Source organism: Symphalangus syndactylus, chromosome 12 (genome assembly GCF_028878055.3).
Source record: "Symphalangus syndactylus isolate Jambi chromosome 12, NHGRI_mSymSyn1-v2.1_pri, whole genome shotgun sequence".
NCBI classification, from domain to species: domain Eukaryota; kingdom Metazoa; phylum Chordata; class Mammalia; order Primates; family Hylobatidae; genus Symphalangus; species Symphalangus syndactylus.
In genome coordinates this window covers 85,237,449-85,258,899 of record NC_072441.2, presented here as the reverse complement: position 1 = coordinate 85,258,899, position 21,451 = coordinate 85,237,449, and the positions used below count along the sequence as shown (strand labels likewise).

The window sequence follows — 21,451 nt, the reverse complement described above, 5'->3', positions numbered from 1 at the left end:
CCTGGCCTGGCCAGCTGGGCAGGGCTCTGAAAGGAATAAAATGAAAAGACTGGAGAAAAGAAAGTCCGAGAAAGACATAGGGTATGGCAGGGCCAGGACTAGGGAGCATTTGCACAACCCTAAGGATGAGTGCCTCCCTAGGAACCTGCTTGCCTCATCCAGGCCCAGCCCTGGCAGATGGGCCTATGGAAGTGTGCACACAGGGTGCAGATCTTTGGGACTCAAATTGTGCCCACCAAAGAGCATCTATCACTGGGGAGGCAGTGAACAACCCACTGGGCAGGATAACTCATCCTGTAGATGTTAGCCAGCCTTTCCCTTCCGCCACCTGTACCCCCAGTGCTGGCACAATGGCCTGATCAACATAGTGGACTTGGTGGCTTTTCATGGGCTCAAGATCAGGGACACCTTCTCACTGAGGTGCAGAGCTACAGCCAAGCACCAAACTTGCTTGCAACAGATTGATACTGAGCCCTATACCTGGTACTATTCCTTAGCAGGGAGAGAAAACATCCAGCCATATGGTAACAGGTTGATAACATCAGACCCCTTCCTCTTTTGAGGGAGCAGTGATGTGTCCTCACCAGAATGATTACAAACTCCAGCAGCACCCTCCATGTGCTTACAGAATGCCTGATCTCTCAGCATCGTATCCCACATCACAGTTCCTCAGACCAAGGAACCCATTTCACAGCAAAGAGGCACAACAATAGCCTCGCGATCACAGGGTGGACTGGTCCTACCCCATCACCCATAATTAGTCATCTTGATGGAATGATGGCGTGGCCTGTTGAAGGCTCAGGAAGGCACCATCTGGGGAACAACCCTTTCTGGGGTTGGAGCCCTCTCCTCCAGGATGGAGCTTGAAACTCAACTGGATGAGGTGGTGTGCGCACAATATTGTACTGTGTCCCCTATGATCAGAATACACAGATCTGGGTATCGAGGACTGGAATCAGAAATGGCTCCTCTCACTGTTACATCCAGCAACTTATTTGTGAATGCATGCTTCCATTCACCATCATCTTGGGATCCTCCAGGCTAGAAGTCCTAGTTAACAGACCTAGAATTGTACCAGTTGACACAGTAAGAATTCCATCAAACTGGTAGCAGCAACTACCACCTATTCACTTTGAGATCCTCATGCAGTGGACCAACAGGCAAAGGAAGGAAGTTCCTATACTGGCTGGGATCATCAATTATGGTTACCATGAGGAGCTAAAGTAGCTGCCACATCATGAGTCAGGGAGGAGAATGTCTTGTACCTAGGGACTCTCTGGGACATCTCTGAATAGTTTCATGTGTCTAGTGATGACTGTTAATGGGCTGCTACCACAACCAACAAGGACAGGGTAACTAGGGATCTGCACCTTTTGGCAGTGAAGGTCTGGATCACCCTACCAGGAAAACAACTCAAACTAGATGAAGTGCTAACTGAAGGTGGAGAATCTGGAATGGAGGAGGGAAACGATGAATATCAATTAGAGCCTCTGGACTAGCTACAAGTAAGAAGGCTATAGCTTTTTTTTTTTTTTTTGACTAATCTTTTCGCCTTGGTCTTTGAGAAAAACACTTTTTTTTCGTTGGTGATGGGCTCTTGCTCTGTCACCCAGACTGGAGTGCAGTGGTGGGATCACAGCTCACTGCAGCCTCCAACCAATGGGCTCAAGCGATTCTTCCATCTCCGCCTCTCAAGTAGCTGGGACTACAAGTAGCACACCACCATATCTGGCTATTTTTTTTCTTTATTTTTTGTAGAGACAGGGTCTTGCTTTATTACGCAGGCTGGTCTCCAACTCCTGGCTTCAGTCGAGAGAAAAACACTCTTGACTACCACCTTGAAGGGGACCCTGTGACTGGCAGGATCTGTAGCTCCCTTCTTAAGGAATAAGTAAGGAACTAGGAATGTCACCGTTTGCACAGAACAAGCTGAAGCCCAAATTATCATCTGGGAGCTGAACATAATAAGAGGGCACAGGGGGTGGACCGTGTTGGACACAAATTGTGTATGCTTCCTTAGATTCTTTTAATTGACTCTTTATTTCCAAAAGGGCTGCCTGCCTCCCAAACCACCACCGCCTCTATCAGAGCCCTTTTTTGTGGCCAGAGCTGCCTGACGTCAAAGCTGTAATCCTAGGGATGCATGGTCTTCACACCCACATATTGAGGCTGTCTCTCTGAGTCACCCCTCTATTTCTGATTAAAATCAAACATCACACATGGGCCATGGCATCTGGCTTCCCAAGTGGACACCAAGGTCCAGAGGATGAAACCTCTATGTCAGTTCCTATAGGATAACCTTATCCAATGGGAAGTGGGAAGCACCAGGGAGTTGGGCAGATAAATCACTCCTCCTTTCTCCCTTCTGTGGATTACTCCAACGTGTGATTTCACCTTGCACCCTGTCTGAAGAAAGTCCTCCTTGCCAAGTGAAATGCTTACCAAGCAACTGGCCGCTGCACTTTGCAGCTCATTTTGAAGTAGCCAATGCAGTAACATTGTTTGCATCTGTTTTTTGCTGCACTTCTCCTTTCCTCACCACTCTGAGCTTGGTCCCTCTTCTAGAAACACCTTTCCCCACCTTCTTCAACCCTACTCATCCTCCACAACTCAGCTCAATCTCATGTCTTCTGACATCTCAACCCCCCCGCCACACACACACCCAGGCTAAATTAGGGGCCTCTGAGGGGGGGTCCCATAGCACCAGCCTACACCACTAACTCACTACAAGCTTTAATAAGTATCTGTTAGGAAAATCCTGCCAAAGCAATCAGACAAGGGAAAGAAATAAAGGGCATCCAAATTGGAAATCAAACTGGATGTCAAACTATTGTTGCCAATAATATGTTAGTACACCTAGAAAACCCTAAAGACTCAACCATAAAGATCCTAGATCTGATACATTCAGTAAAGTCTCAGGATACAAAATCCGTGTACACAAGTCAGTAATGCTGCTGTATACCAACAACGACCAACCTAAGAATCAAATCAATAACTCAATCCCTTTTACAACAGCTGCAAAAACAAACAAACACACAAAAAACTTAGGAATATATTTAACCAAGGAGGTTAAAGATCTCTACAAGGAAACTACAAGGAACTATACAAGGAAAACTCTACAAGGAACTCTACGAGGAAAACATTGCTGAAAGAAATCAGAGATGACACAAACAAATGGAAACACATCCCATCCTCATGGATGGTAAGAATCAATATTGTGAAAATGACCATAGTGCCCAAAGCAATCTACAGATTCAATGCAATTTCCATCAAAATACCTTCATTATTCTTCACAGAACTAGAAAAAACAATCCTAAAATTCACATGGAACCAAAAAAGAGCCCATATAGCCAAAGCAATACTACGCAAAAAGAACAAATCTGGAGGCATCACATTATCCAACTTAGAATTATACTACAAGTCTATAGTTATCAAAACTGCATGGTCCTGGTATAAAAATAGGCATGTAGACGAATGGAACAGAATAGAGAACCCAGAAATAAAGCCAAATACACAAAGCCAATTGATCTTTGACAAAGCGTACAAAAACATAAATTGGGGGAGCTGGATGTGGTGGCTCACGCCTGTAATCTCAGCACTTTGGAAGGCCAAGGCAGGCAGATGGCTTGAGCCCAGGAGGTTGAGGCTGCAGTGAGCCGAGATCGTGCCACTGCATTCCAGCCCGGGTGACAGAGTGAGACCCTGTTTCAAAAAATAAACAAATAAATAGATTGGGGAAGGACACCCTATTCAATAAATGGTACTGAGTAAACTGGCAAGCCACATGTAGAAGAATGAAACTGGTTCCCCATCTCTCACCTTATACAAAAATCAACTCAAGATGTACTAAAGACTTAAATCTAAAGGCTGAAGCCATAAAAATTCTAGAAGGTAACATCCAAAAAACTCTTCTGGACATTGGCTTAGGCAAAGAATTCATGACTAAGACCCCAAAAGCAAATGCAACAAGAACAAAAATAAATAGATGGGGAACTAATTAAACTAAAAAGCTTCTGCATAGCAAAAAAAAGTAATCAGCAGAGTAAACAGACAACCCACAGAGTGGGAGAAAACATTCTCAAACTGTGCATCCAACAACGCCTAGTGCCCAGAATCTCAAGGAACTCAAATCAGGAAGAAAAAAACAAATAGGCCAGGCGTGATGGCTCATGCCTTAATCCCAGCACTTTGGGAGGTCGAGGCGGGTGGATCACCTGAGGTCAGGAGTTCCAGACCAGCCTGACCAACATGGAGAAACCTCATCTCTACTAAAAATACAAAATTAGCTGGGCGTGGTGGCGCATGCCTGTAATCCCAGCTACTCAGGGGGCCGAGGCAGGAGAATCTGTTGAACCTGAGAGGCGGAGGTGCAGTGAGCCGAGATTGCACCATTGCACTCCAGCATGGGCAACAAGAGCGAAACTCCATCTAAAAAAATAATAATAATAAAAATAAAAATAAAAAAATAATAATCCCATCAAAAAGTGAGCAAAGGACATGAATAGACATTTCTCAAAAGAAGGTATACAAACAGCCAACAAACATATGAAAAAATGCTCAACGTCACAATCATCAGGGAAATGCAAATTAAAACCACAATGAGATACCGCCTTATTTCTGCAAGAATGGCCATAATTAAAAAGTCAAAAAACAATAGATGTGGCGAGGTGCGGTGGCTTATGCCTGTGATCCCAGCACTTTGGGAGGCTGAGGCAGGGGGATCACCTGAGGTCAGGAGTTCGAGACCAGCCTGGCCAACATGGTGAAACCCCATTTTTTTCTACTAAAAATACAAAAATTAGCCAGGCATGGTGGCGCTCACCTGTAGTCCCAGCTACTCGGGAGGCTGAGGAAGGAGAATCACTTGAACCTGGGAGGCAGAGGTTGCAGTGAGCCGAGATCACACCATTGCACTCCAGCCTGGGTGACAGAGTGAGACTTCATCTCAAACACGGACACACACACACACACACACACACAAATAGATGTTGGCGTGGATATGGTGAAAAGGGAACAGTTTTACATTACTGGTGGGAATGTAAATTAGTAAAACCACTGTGAAAAACAGTATGGAGATTCCTTAAAAAACCAAAAGTAGAAATACCATTATTTCCAGCAATCCCACTACTGGGTGTCTATTCAAAGGAAAAGAAGTCATTCTATAAAAAAGACACATGCACACGCATGTTTATAGCAGCACAATTTGCAATTGCAAAGATATGAAACCAATCTAAGTGCCCATCAACCAATGAGTGGATAAAGAAAATGTGGTATATCTGCATCACGGAATACCACTCAGCCAAAAAAGGAACGAAATAATGTCTTTTGCTGCAACTTTGTTGGAGCTGGAGGCCATTATTCTAAGTGGAGTAACTCAGGAATGGAAAATCAAATATTGTATGTTCTCACTTATAAGTGGGAGCTAAGCTATGAGGACACAAAGGCATGAGAGTGATATAAGAGAATTTGGGGACTTGCGGGGAAGGTTGGGTGAGGAATAAAAGGTTACATATTGGGGACAGCGTATGCTGCTTGGGTGCCAGGTGCATTAAAATCTCAGAAATCACCACTAGATAACTTATCCATGTAACCAAAACCCAACTGTACCCCTAAAATTATTAAAAATTTAGAGCATGTTTTTAAAAGTAAAAAGTACATAATTTTTTAAAAAACAGTAAGTCTTGGCAAGTCCATCTCCCCCACCTGACATCTTGAAACAGTTTTTTTTTTCCTCTCTGGGTTCTCAGTACCGAGAACAGTGCATAGCACATAGTCATGAACCTTTGGCCTAAATCACAGTGAAATTAGTGAAAGGAAGTCTAGCTTCTAGTCCCAGCACTCACACCAACTTCTCAGACACTGAAAGACCCTGGCCAAGGCACTCCTCTGAGCTTCTGGTAAATGGGGATAATGTTCCTGTCCCCTTCTTAGTTTGTGAAGATCAATTCAGAGAGAAATGGGATTGGTCCTTTGGTATGGTGGGAAGCCTAAGCACATTGAAAGTTTAAGACATCAGCACTGGCCAGTGCTGTGGCTCATGCCTGTAATCCCAACACTCTGGGAGGCCGAGGTGGGTGGATCACTTGAGGCCAGGAGTTCAAGACCAGCCTGGCCAACATGGTGAAACCCCATCTCTACTAAAAATACAAAAATTAGCCAGGTGTGGTGGCGCAAGCCTGTAATCCCAGCTACTCGGGAGGCTGAGGCACAAGAATCCCTTGAACCTGGGAGGCGGAAGTTGCAGTGAGCTGAGATTGTGCCACTGCAGTCCAGCCTGGGCGACAAAGCTAGACTCTGTCTCAAAAAATAAAAATAAAAAAGATGTCAACACTGATGTTATTAATGACAACTGCTGATAGTGTTGATACTAATGATGACCTGCTTAGCTGGAGGAATTCTCTTTCCTTCCTCCAGGATTGCCTGGTTTTGCCCTAACTCAGCTCCATTATCTGCTGAATGATGGAAGCCAGGCCCCCTCCTCTCTAACCCCTTGTCTCAGAGATTTCTTTTTTATTATTATTATTTTTTAAAAAATAGAGATGGGCTCTCACTATGTTGCCCAGGGCTGATCATGAACTCCTGGGCTCAAGCAATTCTCTCGCCTGAGCCTCCCAAAGTACTGGGATTACAGGCATGAGCCACCATGCCCAGACTCATAGTTTTCACATGTCCTCAAAAAGTCCTTCCAGAAGTCTGACCCACATCCTTCCTGTTGCAGCCCTGCCCCCTCCCTTCCTCATGTCTCCTCAAAGCATGATCCATAAGCACCTTGTGTGGCTTATTCTTGAGGGTGACATCCCCATTCCCACTGCTCAGAACAGGCCAAGAGGCAGAGTGGGAGATTTTCCAGAGAGAAAGAAATAGAAGCCAAGAGAGATGAGAGACAGAGAGAGAGAAAGGGAAGTTCTAGTTTGGGGTGAGGGAGCAGAGAAAGAATCTGGAGGGATGAAGGTCAGGCAGCAGTAAGGGCTTCCTAACACCTAAACACAGAGTGACACAGATCCCCCCACCACTATACCACCGCTATCTACAGCTGCGTGGCTTCCGGGGGTGGGACAATCCTCTTAAGGCTTTCCATGACGTGAGTCCTCTGCCAGAACTAAGGCTGTGGGTAAGGTGACATTTCCTGCCCCCGGGGCCAGGGTGAGAGGAGAGATGATGAGTTGCTGACTGTGCACACCTTTCCGGACCATATACACACACCCTGCTCTGGGATCCCTTGTGAGGCTGCCCCCATGGAGTTCCCCCTGGCCCAGATATGTCCCCAAGGTAAGTGTAAAGTTGGAGGATATGGGTGAGAGGGGGCACAAAGACCCCCATCCCCCTGCCCTCCCTCCTGGGCTTGAGCTCCCACTTCAGGGATGAGGGGCCCCACTCTAAGCCAGAGCTGGTAGGGCTGACTGGCAGGGCGACCACAACCCTGCCACGGGCTCCATGCCCACTCATCCCTGAGGATAAAGGTGACAGGGTTTGTTGAGGGCTTCTCAGAGAGGAGAGAGGAGGGAGCAGGAGGATGAAGGGAGGAGGAAGCAGAAGATCCCGGACCAGAAGAAGGGCCTGCCCTGAAGTGATCTGCCTCCTTGACCATCCAAAGGCCAGCCTGACTCCCAGCCTCTCCTTCTAGGCACCTGGTGTCCCTCACAACCTCCTCTGGCAGTATTAGCCCCCCATGCCGCCTTGGCTACTTATCCTCATGCCTGAGAAACTCCCCTGCTGCACTTCTGCATTTTTCCTGTTATTAAGACTGTCCTAGCCCTCCAGGTCCCCTGAGCCTGGAAGGGATGGGAGGCAGAGACAGACATAGGTCCTCTCTGAGAAACCCCGGCAGCCCTCTTTCTGCTCACAGGGAGTCACGAAGCCCCCATCCCAACCTTCAGCACCTTCCAGATCACAGACACGACCCGCAGGAGCTGCTGGAACATGGGCTACACTGCGGTGAGTGGAAACCTGGGGCGGCAGCATGGTGCAGCTCCCTCATCTCTCCCACTCACCCTTGGGGAAGGACTTGCAGATGGACAAAGGCCACTCCAAGAGAAGGCAGGAATGATCCGGGTATGCCAACGGGCTGGGGCACAGAGGGAGAGAACGAAAATGAGGAGTACCTCCTTCATGTGCTGAGTTGCCCACTTACTCCCTTGCTGCTCCTAGGCCCTTGGGAAGTTCAGGCTGAGTCCACAGGTGACCAGGGTGCAGCGCATTGAGTCCCAGAAGCAGGCATCTGCACTCTGTGTCAGTGACCTTCATTTGCCCAGTGCATTCCACATTCCTGTCTCAGTCCTTCTCTTCTGCCCAGTCAATAATTTTCCCTGTGAACTAGGCCAGTCCCTCATATTATGAAGTAAGCCCTCCCTCATTCTGGCCTCTAGGGTGACTTCTCGCATCATGTTTCTTCATCCTCCAGGCCAGGGAATGACTCTGTCCATCTGGAAGGCTGTGCTGCCTTTCCCGCCCCTCCTAGAGCACAGTGTGACAGCTCACTGCTGCTGGATTAAAAGCCCTCAGGACCCAGAGGGCAAAGGAAGGAGAGTCTCTGGAAGCCAGAACAGCTGGAGCTGAAAAAGGGATTTAAGTTAGACTTTAGGAAGGACTTTCTGGGCCATTGTACCCTAAAATAGACAGGAGAGGCTGGGTATGCGGAAAAGAAGGTGGCAGGTGGATCAAAGTCAGGAGAAGGCCCACTCATTATGCTGCTTCCCCCTCCTTGAACTCTTCCCTGTTTCAGGCATCTCCCCAGGCTCCGGAGGCTGCCTCCAACCCAGGGAATGCTGAGAGAGCAGAGGAGGTGCCTGGAGAAGGAAGCCTGTCCCTGCAGGCGGAGACCCGGGCTTGGTTCCAGAAGACCCAGGCCCACTGGCTCCTGCAGCACGGGGCATCCCCTGCCTGGTTCCATGGCTTCATCACCCGGAGGTGAGTCATGGAGGAGGAAATTGGCCCAGACAGGGGCAGGGCAAATCCTGGGTCTGGGTCCTGCCACCTGCCAAGAATAGATGAAGGCTCCCACTTGTACCAGTCTGGAGTAGATGGAGGCGCCCACTCCAGGTCCCCACTCCCAGAGTTTTCCAAGCCTTTCACTGAGGCATCTCTCCAGGGGAGATCATTGGAGAGGCTCCAGTCCAGCCCTCTGTGTACCTCAGCTTCCCCTCTCTAGGCCCCATTATCCTCCTGTCCCTAAGGCCTCGAATGCTGGTATTTTCCATCTCTGTCTTCCTCCAGGCTTACTCCATCTTTATCTCCCAGCACTCTCTTCTTCCACCCTTGCAGATCCTCCCTCCTCCATTTCTCAGCCTCATTTCTTCCTATCTCTTTGTTCACCTCCTCAGTTCAACTTTGACTTCTGAAATCTGGAAGTCCAACTACTTTCCCATCCCTGTTGCTGCGGTAGCAGCCCCTGCAGGCTGCCCTTCCAGGATGAGGCCAGGGGAGGATGCGGGGGTCTCCTGAATGGGACCCCTGGCCCCTGTCCACGCCTAGTCCCTGCAGCGGGAGAGCAGCGCCCACAGGCTCTCTCTCCCTATCTCAACCCTAGCCTTTCTCTAGCCGCTCCAGCATGCTTGCTTGGGGGTAGAGGCTCCTCGTGAGTGCTGGGGAGACAGAGGCAAGGCTGGAAGTGTCAGAGCAGGGTTCGGCCCCCTGTCACCGTCACCCACAGGGAGGCAGAGAGGCTGCTGGAGCCCAAGCCTCAGGGATGCTACTTGGTGCGGTTCAGCGAGAGCGCGGTGACCTTCGTGCTGACTTACAGGTGAGGGGCGAGGCCCCGCGGCGGGCGACAGAAGGCGGGACTCGGGAGGGGCGGGGCTTGGGTGTGATCCCGTTAGGAGCCGGGCTCTTAGCTCATTCCCCGGGCTGCTGAAGGTGGGGATCACGCCTCGCGCTGGTGACCCTGGCCGAGGAGCGGGAGATAGTCTGATCCCTAACGGCGCCCTCCAGGAGCCGGACTTGCTGCCGCCACTTCCTGCTGGCCCAGCTCGGGGACGGGCGCCACGTGGTGCTGGGCGAGGACAGCGCCCACGCGCGGCTGCAGGACCTGCTGCGGCACTACACGGCGCACCCGCTCAGCCCCTACGGGGAGACGCTCACCGAGCCCCTCGCCCGCCAGGTACGCGCCCCAGACTCTGACCAGAGAGCCCAGGGTCTCGGGCCAGCGACCCTCCCGCTCAGAGCCCAGGCGCAGGACACCGCACCAGGCACTTTCTCATCCCGAAACACCACTCGGGCATGCCTCCCTTACCCAGGCATCTTCATCTTCGTGGGAGGGTGGCAGGCCCTTCGAGAAATATGAGTGCTGGGTTGGCGGGGTGGGGGCGTCCTTAAGAGACCAGCCCAGCCACACGGAGTCAGAGGGGCAAGGAGAGAGCAGGGGCACACAGAGTGATTTGGGGTTTTGTTTTTTATTTTGTTTTGCTCTATCTTAGACAGAGTCTCGCTCTGTCGCGCAGGCTGGAGTGCAGTGGCGCAATCTTCTCTCCCTGCAAACTCCACCTCCCGGCTTCAAGTGATTCTCCTGCCTCAGCCTCCTGAGTCAGCTTCCCCCCTCTAGGCCCCATTATCCTCCTGTCCCTAAGGCCTCGAATGCTGGTATTTTCCACCTGGTATTTTCAGCTTTGACTTCTGAAATCGGGAAGTCCAACTACTTACTTTCCCATCCCTGTTGCTGCAGTAGCAGCCCCTGCAGGCTGCCCTTCCAGGGTGAGGCCAGGGGAGGATGCGGGGGTCTCCTGAATGGGACCCCTGAGTAGCTGGGATTACAGGCGTGAGACACTGCGCCCAGCCTAGTCATTTGTTTTTTAATGCAAGAGATATTTACGGAGTACTTAGGGCCTACCAACTGCTGGCATGCCCTGAGAACAGACCCGTGAACAAGACAGACAGATGGGTCTCAAACTCACAAAGCCTACTTTCCAGCAGCAAAAATGGACAAGTAATAGAAATCCAGTGTGGAGAGTGTGATTCAAGAAGAAATACAGGGTACCATTTAGCCTAGCAGGCAGCGGTGCACAAGTTCAGGCAGTGCTGAGGGACCACCACTTGAACGGTGCACAAGTTCTGGCCGTGTTGTGTGCCACGCAACCTTCTGGGCACTGGAAAAACAGGAGTGAACATAAATGACCTGAATATCTCCGCCTTCAAGAGTTTCCATTCTAGAAGGAGGAGACAGACGAGTGAGTAATATGGATAACAAGCAAAGAAGACAGAGTCTGTCTAGTAATGATGAGTACACACTGACAAGAAAATCAAACAGCTCCACCAGCTCCACCTTCTAAGCAGACCCAGCCTCCACCCTCCTCATGCCTCCTGGAGGCACCTGCCTCTGCTACACTGGCCCAGGCTGCCATCATTTCATGTGAAATATTGTTGAAGAGTGACAGGGTTGGGGCTGTTCTACACAGGGTGTCAGGAAAGGCCACTCGGGTAAGCGGACATCTGAATAGAGACCTGTATGAAATAGGAGAAGATCCATGCAGATAACTAGAGGAAAAGCATTGTTGGCAGCAGGCACAGCAGGTGCAAAGGACCTGAGACAGGAGGAGACTTGGTGTGTCTGAGGAATGATGGGAGCAGAGAGGAAGCTAGCATGGGTGGATCCGGTGACTGAGGGATAGAGAGATAGGAGATGAGATCAGAGGGGTGAGGGAGGGGGGCCCTGTAGACTCTTGTATGCATTTGAAGTTTTATTCTGAGCGAGACGAGGTGGCACTGGAGAGTTACAAGCTGAGGGGTGACATGGCCTGGCAAGTTTCGGGAGGGGCAATATTTCACATGAAATGATGGCAGCCTGGGTCAGGGTAGCAGAGGTGGGTGCCTCCAGGAGGCATGAGGAGGGTGAAGGCTGGGTCTCCTTAGAAGGTGGAGCTGCTGGGTTTTTGTGGGATTGGTTGAGGAGTGTGAAAAGATGGACTTGTCATTGACTGAGATGAGAAAAGTTCTAGGAGGAACACATCCAGGCAGCGGGCGGGTGATCAGGAGTTCTGTTTTCTACACGTGCAGTTCAGCATGGAGATGTCAAGTAGGCAGCTGGAATTCAGAGTCTGGGGACTGGGACAAAGGGATGGACTGCAGACAAATATTGAGAGTCACCAGCACTTAGATGGACTCTAAAACCTTTAGGAGGGGAGAAATCTCACTCAGAAGTCAGTGTAGGTGGGAAGGAAATGAAGTCCAAGTCTCCAGCATTTAGAGTTTGCAGAAATGAGGGGGAACCGACAAAGAAAACTGAACAGAGCGCTCAGAAAGAGGAGAAAAGCCAGAAGAGTGTGATGCTCTGGAAGCCAAGCGAAGAAAGTGAGTGAAGGCGGGTGAGGGCAGAGGGTGGAATTGACACTGGGTTTGACAGAGAGGAGGTCATTGGTGCCCTAGACAAGAAGAGTTTCACAGAACTTGATTTGGGTCAGTTAAAACAAGTGGGGACAGTGCCTGTGGTCACTGCCTTTTCTGTGAGGAACAGGCAGAGACCTGAGATTCACAGGGCGTAGGGAAGTCTGGGGGTGAGGAGGAGCCAGCCTGACCTGAGAAGGCTGAAGGCAGAGCTGTAGAAGTCTGAGATCACACAGAGTCTTGTCACTCAAGCTCTCAGGAGTCTGACTTATCCTGGGGCAATGGGCAGCCACCCAAGGATTGCTAGGGGAGTTTCTGTAAGATTGCTCTGCTCGAAGACTGGAGAGTGGGTTGGAAGGGCAAGACGATGCAGGGGGAGGAGTCAGGAGGCCTGAACTAGGGTGCTGGCCATGTGAATGGAGAAAAGTACTCAGATGTGAACGATATTTAGACAGTGGAAGGAGCAGGACTTGTGTTTGATTTCATGTCAAGAGGAAGGAGGTGGAGGCATCTAGGCTGACTCCTAAGGTGCTGTTTCGGCAGCAGGGTGGAGGTGCTACTTTTTATTCAGGAAGGAGATGCTGAGAGAGGAGGGGGTTAGGGCAGGAAAAAGAATTCTTTGGTTTCCACAGTACACCTGCAGTACACCTCCCGATAGAGACGTGCACTTGGTGGATTGCAGGAGCACGGGAAAAGCCCTGTGACCTTAGCCTACAGTGGCAGCAGGCATGGGGACAGCATTCATGGACCAAGGGCTAACACGGAGCTAAAAGCAGACCCTCTGTGAGATGGAACCATCCCACATGGGGCTCCTCTCTCCTGAGGTGGTCTCTGCCCTTAAAAATTTTAGCTTATGGCCGGGCGCAGTGGTTCACACCTGTAATCCCAGCACTTTGGGAGGCCAAAGTGGCGGATCACCTGAGGTCAGGATTTCGAGACCAGACTGGCCAACATGGCAAAACCCCGTCTCTACTAAAAAATACAAACATTAGCTGGGATGTGGTGGTGGGGGCCTGTAATCCCAGCTACTTGGGAGGCTGAGGCAGGAGAATGTCTTGAACTCAGGAGGAGGAGGTTGCAGTGAGCCGAGACTGCGCCACTGCACTCCAGCCTGGATGACAGAATGAGACTTGGTCTCAAAAAAAAAAAAAATTTAGCTTATATCGCCATAAATTAACTAGCAGTACAGAAATAAACACAAGCACAGCTGTCGTGGAGATTGGTCCCCATGCCAATAATTTTTCAGCTAAAGACGTGTAAAGCCATGTTGCATTTTCACAACCACAGGCACAAATGGAATCTGGCCTGGCCCTGTGTTCCAGATGAAATTAAGTTTAATGCAGCCAAGTGTGGTGGCTCACGCCTGTAATCCTAAGACGCAGGAAGGCTGAGGTGGGAGGATCACTTGAGCCCAAGAGTTCAAGACCAAGCCTGGGCAACATAGTGAGACCTCATCTCTACAAGAAATGAAAACACAATTAGCTGGTGTGGTGGCACGTGCCTGTAGTCCCAGCTACTTGGGAGGCTGAGGCAAGAGGACAGCTTGAGCCCAGGAGGTCAAGGCTGCAGTGAGCTGAGACTGCACCACTACACTTCAGCCTGGGCAACAGAGCGAGACTCTATCTCAAAAAAGAAAAACTTTAATGCTAGATATGGCCTGTGACCAGAGCTTACCACTGCCTCCATCCAACCCTGGGTCTCCTTGCCGTCACCACCCCCTCTTCCTCATCCAGAGAACCCAGCCCAGGCCAAATTTCTGTGCCCCTCTCCCTTCCCCCATCCTCCACTTAGACTGGATTATTTTGTCCTCCTGATCACCTCCCCCTCCCCAACGCTCCACCGAGTCCCTCAGACATCCTTCTTTCCCAGCAGACTCCTGAGCCTGCAGGACTTTCCCTGAGGACCGAAGAATCAAATTTTGGAAGCAAAAGCCAGGACCCAAACCCCCAGTACAGCCCAATCGTCAAACAGCGGCAAGCCCCAGTCCTGATGCAGAAAGAGGGGGCTGGGGAGAAGGAGGTATTGGGCTGGAGGGGCTGAGGGAGTGGGAGGACAGGCCTGCGAGGGGGTGCAGGCAGCGGGGAGGAGGAGGGGCCTAGCGGGGGCAGAGGCTCAGGCTGGGAGTTAGGCTCGGGCTTTAACACTGCCTCCCTCACCCCACTCCTCCCTGGCCTCCCCTTCTCTCCCAGCCCTCCCAGCTGCTCAGGCCCAAGCCTCCCATCCGCGCCAAACCTCAGCTGCCCCCAGAAGTCTACACAAGCCCTGTTCCACACCGCCGCCCGGCCCCACCCCCCAAGCCCTCCAATCCTATCTACAACGAGCCTGATGAACCCATAGCTTTCTATGCCATGGGCCGGGGCAGCCCTGGGGAAGCCCCCAACAACATCTATGTGGAAGTGGAAGATGAGGGCCTACCCGCCACCCTTGGGCACCCTGTCCTACGGAAGAGCCAGTCCAGGCCTGTCCCAGGAGGCCAGGTAAATGGGTATGCAGGGAAAGGTGGGTGCAAGAAGGTCTCCCTGTAGGTAGATGGGGGAAGGTGAAGAAGGTGTTCAGAGTGGATGCCTGGGGCAGGGTAAGGGGCAGAGGTGTGAGGTGACGTGGGAAGGACAGAATGATCCAGGCGCCAGCCTCCCTTCTCCAGGCCCAGAGACTGCCCCCTCTTCTCCCCAGAGTCACTCAGACCTCATCTTTGTCAAGCCCCCATGCCCTCCTACCTCACAGAGAAAACAGAGGCCCCCAAGCAGGGTCCCCCTCCACCTCCCGCATCGAGGCTTTTTTGATCTGCGTCCATCTTGTCCTGCAGGCCCTCTTCAGACGCACCTGGGGCTGACCCCACCCCATGCCTCTCTGGCTCTCTCCCTTGGCCTTCACGGCCCTGCTGTCCTGGAGAAAAAGAGCACTTGGGTTCCCTTATGTCATCTCAGTGAGCTCAGGGGAGGGGGACTCTACTCTTCCAGCCTGCTTCTGTGTACTGCCTGTCTCCCTCTTCCTTCTCCCCAGCCCTAAGTCTTCTTGCCTACCCTTCAAGTCAGTACCTCATGCCATGGGTTAGCCCCAGCTGCCATCCCACCCTCTCCCTCGGCCTCTGCAGCCCTCCCAAAGCCCTTCCCCAGCCTCCATCCTCAGACCCTTCCCCATCCTCCCTCCCTGCTGGTGCCCCAGGCTCCCTGCTCAGCCTGAGCCTGCTCGCACTCACCCACACCCCTGCCAACGTCTGCTGTCCTAGAGCTAACGTCGCCTGTCCATATCTCCGTCCAAACTTTTCTCCAAGCTTCTGGTCAGTTACCCCCAGCATCCCTCAGCCCCTCAAACCCAACACGGCCAACACTGCTCTCACCCTTGCCCTCCAAACAGCTCAGTCCCATGTTCACTGTCCTGATTGCTAACTCTCCAGCTACCCAGCTAGCCAAGCCAGAATCCCAGGGCTCCCTCAGCACTGCTCCCTCTTCACTCCCCCAATAAGCCACTCATTCCTGCTGGATCTCTTCCTAAGTATATTTTTCCTTCCCCCAGCTCCAGCCCCCATCATTGGGGTCTGGCTTTGTCACCCAGGCTGGAGTGCAGTGGCATAATCATAGCTCACTGCAAACTTGAACTCCTAGGCACAAGTGATCCTCCCACCTCAGCTGAGATTACAGGCTCGAGCCACCTCGCCTGGCTCCCAAGAGCTTCTTAACTGGTTTCCTAACCACCATTCTTGCCACTTCTGATCCACTCTGCACCAAAGAAGCCAGAATGGTCTTTGCTGAAGCAGCTGCCTGGCCCATGATGCACTCTAGACTTGGGTCGGGGTGGGGGGTCTCACCTCCTTAGCCTCACCACCAGCCGCTCCCATTCTCCTAGAATGATTCACATTTCTCTAAACTCACCAAGAGGTTTCAAGCCCCCCTGGGGTTTGCACCCGCCAGTATCTCTGCCTATAGCAACTTCCTGCAACCTCATCCTCCCGCTGCCTGGCAACTTTCTAATCATCCTTCAAGACCAGCTTTCCCTTCTCAGAAGCCACAGAGGCCACTCCCTGTGCCTTACGCACACCTGCCATGCCACTGATCATCTGAGACATCCATCTCCTCCCATCTCCTTCTCTCTGTCTCTTCCCTAGTTTAGAGTGTGAGTTCCCTGAAGGGAGGGGCTGGGACTTACCCATCTGTTTCCAAAGCACCCAGCCCAGTGCCTGGCACAGAGCAGGTGCTCAGGAGATGTTTGTTGAATTAATGGATGAGAGGAGTTTAGATACCCTCTCTGGAAGCCAAAGTCTGTTCAGATCAGATGTCTTGAGACTGCAAGTACACCTAGGAGGCAGAGGGTAGAGGGTGTAACCTAGAACTGTCCTTCTCTCTGCAGAATACAGGTGGCTCCCAGCTGCATTCTGAGAACTCTGTGATTGGGCAAGGCCCTCCCCTGCCCCACCAGCCCCCACCCGCCTGGAGACACACCCTCCCCCACAATCTTTCTAGACAGGTGCTTCAGGACAGAGGACAGGCATGGCTCCCCCTTGGGCCTCCTCAGTAGGTGGTAAGTCTGAGCTTGGTGAGGATAACTTGGAGCATCAGGTCCAGAGACCTTCACACACACTTGGCACCCTTCTCGGGAAATGTGGATGGAATAAAACATAGGTGTTCAAAGCTGGAAAGGAGCTCAGCCATCATCTATTGCAAGGATGGCAAAGAGGTGTCATCTTGCATGCCAACTCCAATCCATTGGTCGTGGCTGCCTAGAGTGCTGCATTGGAGAGGATGTTAAGGTCATATCTGAACTCAGCAGAAAAAAAGCACATGATTGATTAGTGATGTCTGCCACGGGTAAGAGCGGGAGGATGAGCAGCATTATATTTGTCCTTACTGATCAAATTCAACTCCCTCACTATGCGGAAAAGAAAACATAGCCTGAGAGGGACAGTGACTTGGCCAAGGTCAAGGACTAGAACCAGGCTTCCTGATTCCCTGTTTAGTGCTCTGTTCCTTACCACACATCCACAAACTCAAGTCCATAGGAAACATCAGAGATTTCCTCAAACAGGAAATCTGGCCACTTTCCAGAGTTCTACTGCATGGAGGCCTGGGTGCTTGCTGGGTCCCCTCCTGTGGATCCTGGCTTAACTCTGTCCCCCTGACAGGTCTGGCCTGACCCCCAACAAAGAAGCCTGGAGGTCAGAGAAGCAAATGCGGAGCCTGCTCCCTCCTAAGAGATCCCAAGAATCCAATGGCTCAGTCCTTGGTGATCTAAGACAGCAAAGAAGTGTGCAAGGAGGGCCCTGTTAGCTCCCACTGTCCTGGTTTCTCCTCTTGGAGTCTAATTTCCTTGGCCCTCTGAGCCTTTTGAGTCTGGGCCGTGGTCCAATGCTGCTGTTGTCTGAGGAATGGTTTGGTGAGAACAGATGTTAGAACTTGTTTGTTGATTCTTGTCTGGCTAATAAATCATCACCAACTGCCTTCCCCTACAGGGATTCAAGTCCTCCAGGCTCCTTCTGTTTCTGTCTCTGACTTTCTCTCTCTCATACTGTGGAAGACAAGGAGTTGAACTGCCACTGCAGTGAGGGTGGAGGGGCTTGAGGATTGACAGACACCAAGGCCAGGGACACAGACCTCTGCAAAGTATTCCTTCTCTGGCTGGGATGGGTTGAGCAGACAGCCAGGGACATAGGGGTGGCTGCACCACCTGAGGCATAAAGAAAGAGGGGCATAGAGGTGCGCAGTTGAGGGACAGCCCCTTCACCTCCTCTGCAACCCCCCTGCCAAGTACAGGACTGGGGAGGAGGAAGATGTGTGTGTGAGCCCCTTAGAGGACAGGAATCCCCTTGGAACTGGCTCCAGGCCTCTCATCTTCCTAGCCTCGTGGGCTTAGGCCCTTTGCCTCAATCAGGACCCCATTCTCTCCCCTATCCCTCTTGCTTCCCCTTTCTCTGCCCAGACTCAATTCAGAGCCAGCCTCCTGTTCCCGTGCAAAGCTCTACACTCTGGGGCTCTGGCATATGCCCTGGGTCTTACTTTTGTCTCAGACTGGGGACTTTCTTTTTTTTTTTTTTAGACAGGGTCTCGCCCTTTGCCCAGGCTGGAGTATAGTGGCACGATCATAGCTCACTGCAGCCTTAGCCTCCCAAGTTGCTGGGACTACAGGTGCCCACCACCAAGCCCAGCGCTAATTAAAAAAAAAAATTTTTTTTTTTGGCTGGGCGTGGTAGCTCACGCCTGCAATCCCAGCACTTTGGGAGGCCGAGGTGGGCAGATCACCTGAGGTCAGGAGTTCGAGAACAGCCTGGCCAATTTGGTGAAGCCCCATCCATCTCTACTAAAAATACAAAAGTCAGCCGGGTGTGGTGGCACATGCCTGTAATCCCAGCTACTCGGGAGGCTGAGGCAGGAGAATTGTGGGAACACGGGAGGCGGAGGTTGCAGGGAGCCAAGATCGCACCACTGTACTCCAGCCTGGGTGACAGAGCAAGACTCCATCTTGGGGGAAAAAAAAATCATAGAGACAGGGTCTCACTATGTTGCCAGAGCTGGTCTCAAACCCCTGGCCTCAAGCTATATTCCTGTCACAGCCTCCCCAAGTGCTGAGATTACAGGCGTGAGCCAACATGCCCAGCCAGACAGGGGGCTTTCTAAGGCAGGGCTGTGTCTGCCCCTGGATCATCCTCAGGGCTCAGAGCAGAGACAGCCCCTCCAGAGCTGCCCAGGCCTGGGGACTCCTGTGGTCCCATCTGTGCAGCCTGTTCTTTTCACACTCATTCCTACAAGAGTCTAGTCCAGGCAATCAGCGCCAGTCAGGGCCCCTGTATCTACTGAGGCACAGGAACCTTGCAGACCCTTTCCTTAAGCCACAGTCCCGAGGCCTGGGCACTGCCACCACCACACCACCCCCAGCCTGGCCCAGGCGCCAGCTCCAGTGACTGGCCAATTCCCCTCCTTTCTACTCCAGTGCTAATCAGCTTAAGGAGAAATATGGTTGCTGAGTCAACAGAGTTGGAGTTCCACTTCCCTTTGTTTAGACCTCAGATCTAAATGTCCTCCTGAGCAAGAGGAGAGGTAGGGAGGGAGGCAAAGGGGCAGGGAGGGAGGAGCAGATAGATGGCTTTGCTGAAATCAGAGAGGAGGCTCAAAGTGCCAGAAAGGTCTCAGATTAGACGCAGGGAGTCAGTTACCTCGTGGCTGATTCCTTGGGGCAGGGGAGGAGGCAGAAAAGAGTGGCATATTTATTGTACAGCAAGAGACAGAAATCAGAAAGTCAGAAAATAGATTTCCCCAGACTTTGGGGTATAACAGAATGGGCAGGTGTCGGGAGGGGACCAGAAGTGCCTAGTGACCCACTTGGTGTTTCTGGAGGAGAAAGCCTAGAGCAGAACAGGGGCAGGAGCAAAGCCAGGGGCAGAGCAGGACCTAGGGACCCTCTTCTTCCTTCTGCGGCTCCACAGAGCATGGGGTGGACACACCAAAGGGGTGGTGGAGCTCAGATAAAGCTATGGCATCAAGAGCCCTGGGTCTGTTGTGGCCCTGTGCTAACTAGTTGTGCAACCTTCAGCAGGGGAACCCTTTTTCTGTGCCACTCCTCCCTCCATTCCTTATGCATGGAGATAATGCCTCATTTGCACACAGGGTCTCATTGCACATAAATGAGACCGTGCAAGTGAAGGGCTTTGAAAAGCAATACTGCTGGGGCTAGAAGGGACTTTAGAGACCCTTGATGACAGAGTGTTTGGCTCAACTAAAGAGGAAACTGAGGTCTAGAGAGGGGAGGTGACAGGGAGCCAAAGGCAGTCAGGCCCAGGGACCAGATCTTGTCATCCCAACCCAGTGTTCCTCTTAATACCCCGGGGCCCCTCCTAGGCTAAAGGATAAGGTCCCAGTCTTGCTGAGGGCCACAGCTGCAGGCCCAGCCCTGAAGACCAAGGTGGTAGAACCTCCCTCCCCCTCACGAGGGGCACCCCTGCACAATCCTGCTGACTTTACTCCAAGGTGAGGCCTGGGGCTGCGGTGAGACCTCAGGAGGGAGAAGTTGAGTAACTTGTACAGGAAAAGGGAACTGGGGCGATTATGCTGAGTGAGACTCCACATGCCAGGAGGCGGGGGGCATTTCTCACCGACAGTCTTCCCGTGGTCATTCCATCCCTCCTCCTGCCTCCTCCAGGCAGAGCCTCTCTGGCTGAGCCCACTCTTAGATCTGTGAAAGGGCAGCCTCTCACCCTGTCACAGCACATGGAAGACCTTGCTGTGAGCAGAGAGCATTGCTCCCACTACAGGGTCCAGCTTTGTCCTCCAGCCCCTGCCCCTTCAGCTCCACACCTTACCCTGATGGCTCTTTCCTGCTCCAGCCTCCCCTGAGCTGCCCCTTTCATCCTATCTGCCCCCTCAACTAATGCAGCACAGTCTCAGTAAGGTGATCTGTAACTCTGGCTCAGGGGCTTCTCAGGGGGACTGAAGAGTAACATCACATCCCATGAACCCACTCAGGGAGGGGCGGGGCTGGTCATCACTGAGTCCTCACTTGAAAGAAAGCTGAACTTAGGCCAGTCGCGCTGGGCACGGTGGCTCATGCCTATAATCCCAACACTTTGGGAGGCCGAGGCAGGTGGGTCACCTGAGGTCAGGAATTCGAGACCAGCCTGGCCAATGTGGTGAAACTAAAAATACAAAAAAATTAGCCGAGCATGGTGGCGGGCACCTGTGATCCCAGCTACCCAGGAGAATCGCTTGAACCCAGAAGGCGGAGGTTGCAGTAAGCCGAGATCGCACCACTGCACTCCAGCCTGGGCGACAGAGCGAGACTCCATCTCAAAAAAAAAAAAAGAAAAAAGAAAGAGAAAGCTGAACCTAGAGGGAAAGGGGTAAAAAGGGGCAGACAGGAGCACGCAGCCCAGAGTGTTCCAGCATCCTTGCCACTTCCCCCAGGCCCCACTGAACTTTAACCACTCCTCCATACATTGGGGCTTCTTGGACAGCGAGCTCAGCACCCCAGCTGGAGTGGAGATGTGGCTGGGCCCCTCCGAAGGGGCCAGCAGCGTTGCAGAGGCACTGAAACACCCTCATTACGACAACCGCATCATCTGTGTGAGGGTTCTAAGTCTGATCCTCGCAGACCTCAGCTTCTCCAGCTCCACTGTTCTGCTCAATGTGACACTGCACATCCAGCTTTGCCCTGG

General features: G+C 51.9%; 1 protein-coding gene across 5 annotated transcripts; it reads left to right on the top strand.

Annotated features, from left to right (window-relative positions):
* The first annotated feature begins 7,093 nt into the window (after window positions 1-7,093).
* On the top strand, window positions 7,094-17,761 carry SH2D2A (SH2 domain containing 2A). Of its 5 annotated transcripts, none has more exons than XM_063626923.1 (9): window positions 7,094-7,269; window positions 7,847-7,935; window positions 8,723-8,907; window positions 9,650-9,739; window positions 9,928-10,096; window positions 14,185-14,331; window positions 14,502-14,789; window positions 16,660-16,830; window positions 17,432-17,761. In XM_063626923.1, exons 1-8 carry the CDS (start codon window positions 7,236-7,238, stop codon window positions 16,825-16,827), a joined length of 1,170 nt encoding a protein of 389 aa, XP_063482993.1. In that variant the 5' UTR covers window positions 7,094-7,235; the 3' UTR covers window positions 16,828-16,830; window positions 17,432-17,761. The 5 variants fall into 5 exon arrangements, with proteins under 5 accessions (XP_063482993.1, XP_063482995.1, XP_063482991.1 ...); XM_063626925.1 differs by having other exon boundaries at window positions 7,095-7,269; window positions 7,878-7,935; XM_063626921.1 differs by having other exon boundaries at window positions 7,095-7,269; window positions 9,620-9,739.
* Window positions 17,762-21,451: the final 3,690 nt, after the last annotated feature.

Excerpts from the sequence above, each read along its gene's own strand:
- SH2D2A (XM_063626921.1), top strand. The coding sequence starts at position 7,236 with ATGGAGTTCCCCCTGGCCCAGATATGTCCCCAAG. Across the intron at positions 7,270-7,846 it reads GGCCCAGATATGTCCCCAAG|GGAGTCACGAAGCCCCCATC; the intron begins GTAAGTGTAAAG and ends TTCTGCTCACAG. Across the intron at positions 7,936-8,722 it reads GGAACATGGGCTACACTGCG|GCATCTCCCCAGGCTCCGGA; the intron begins GTGAGTGGAAAC and ends TCCCTGTTTCAG.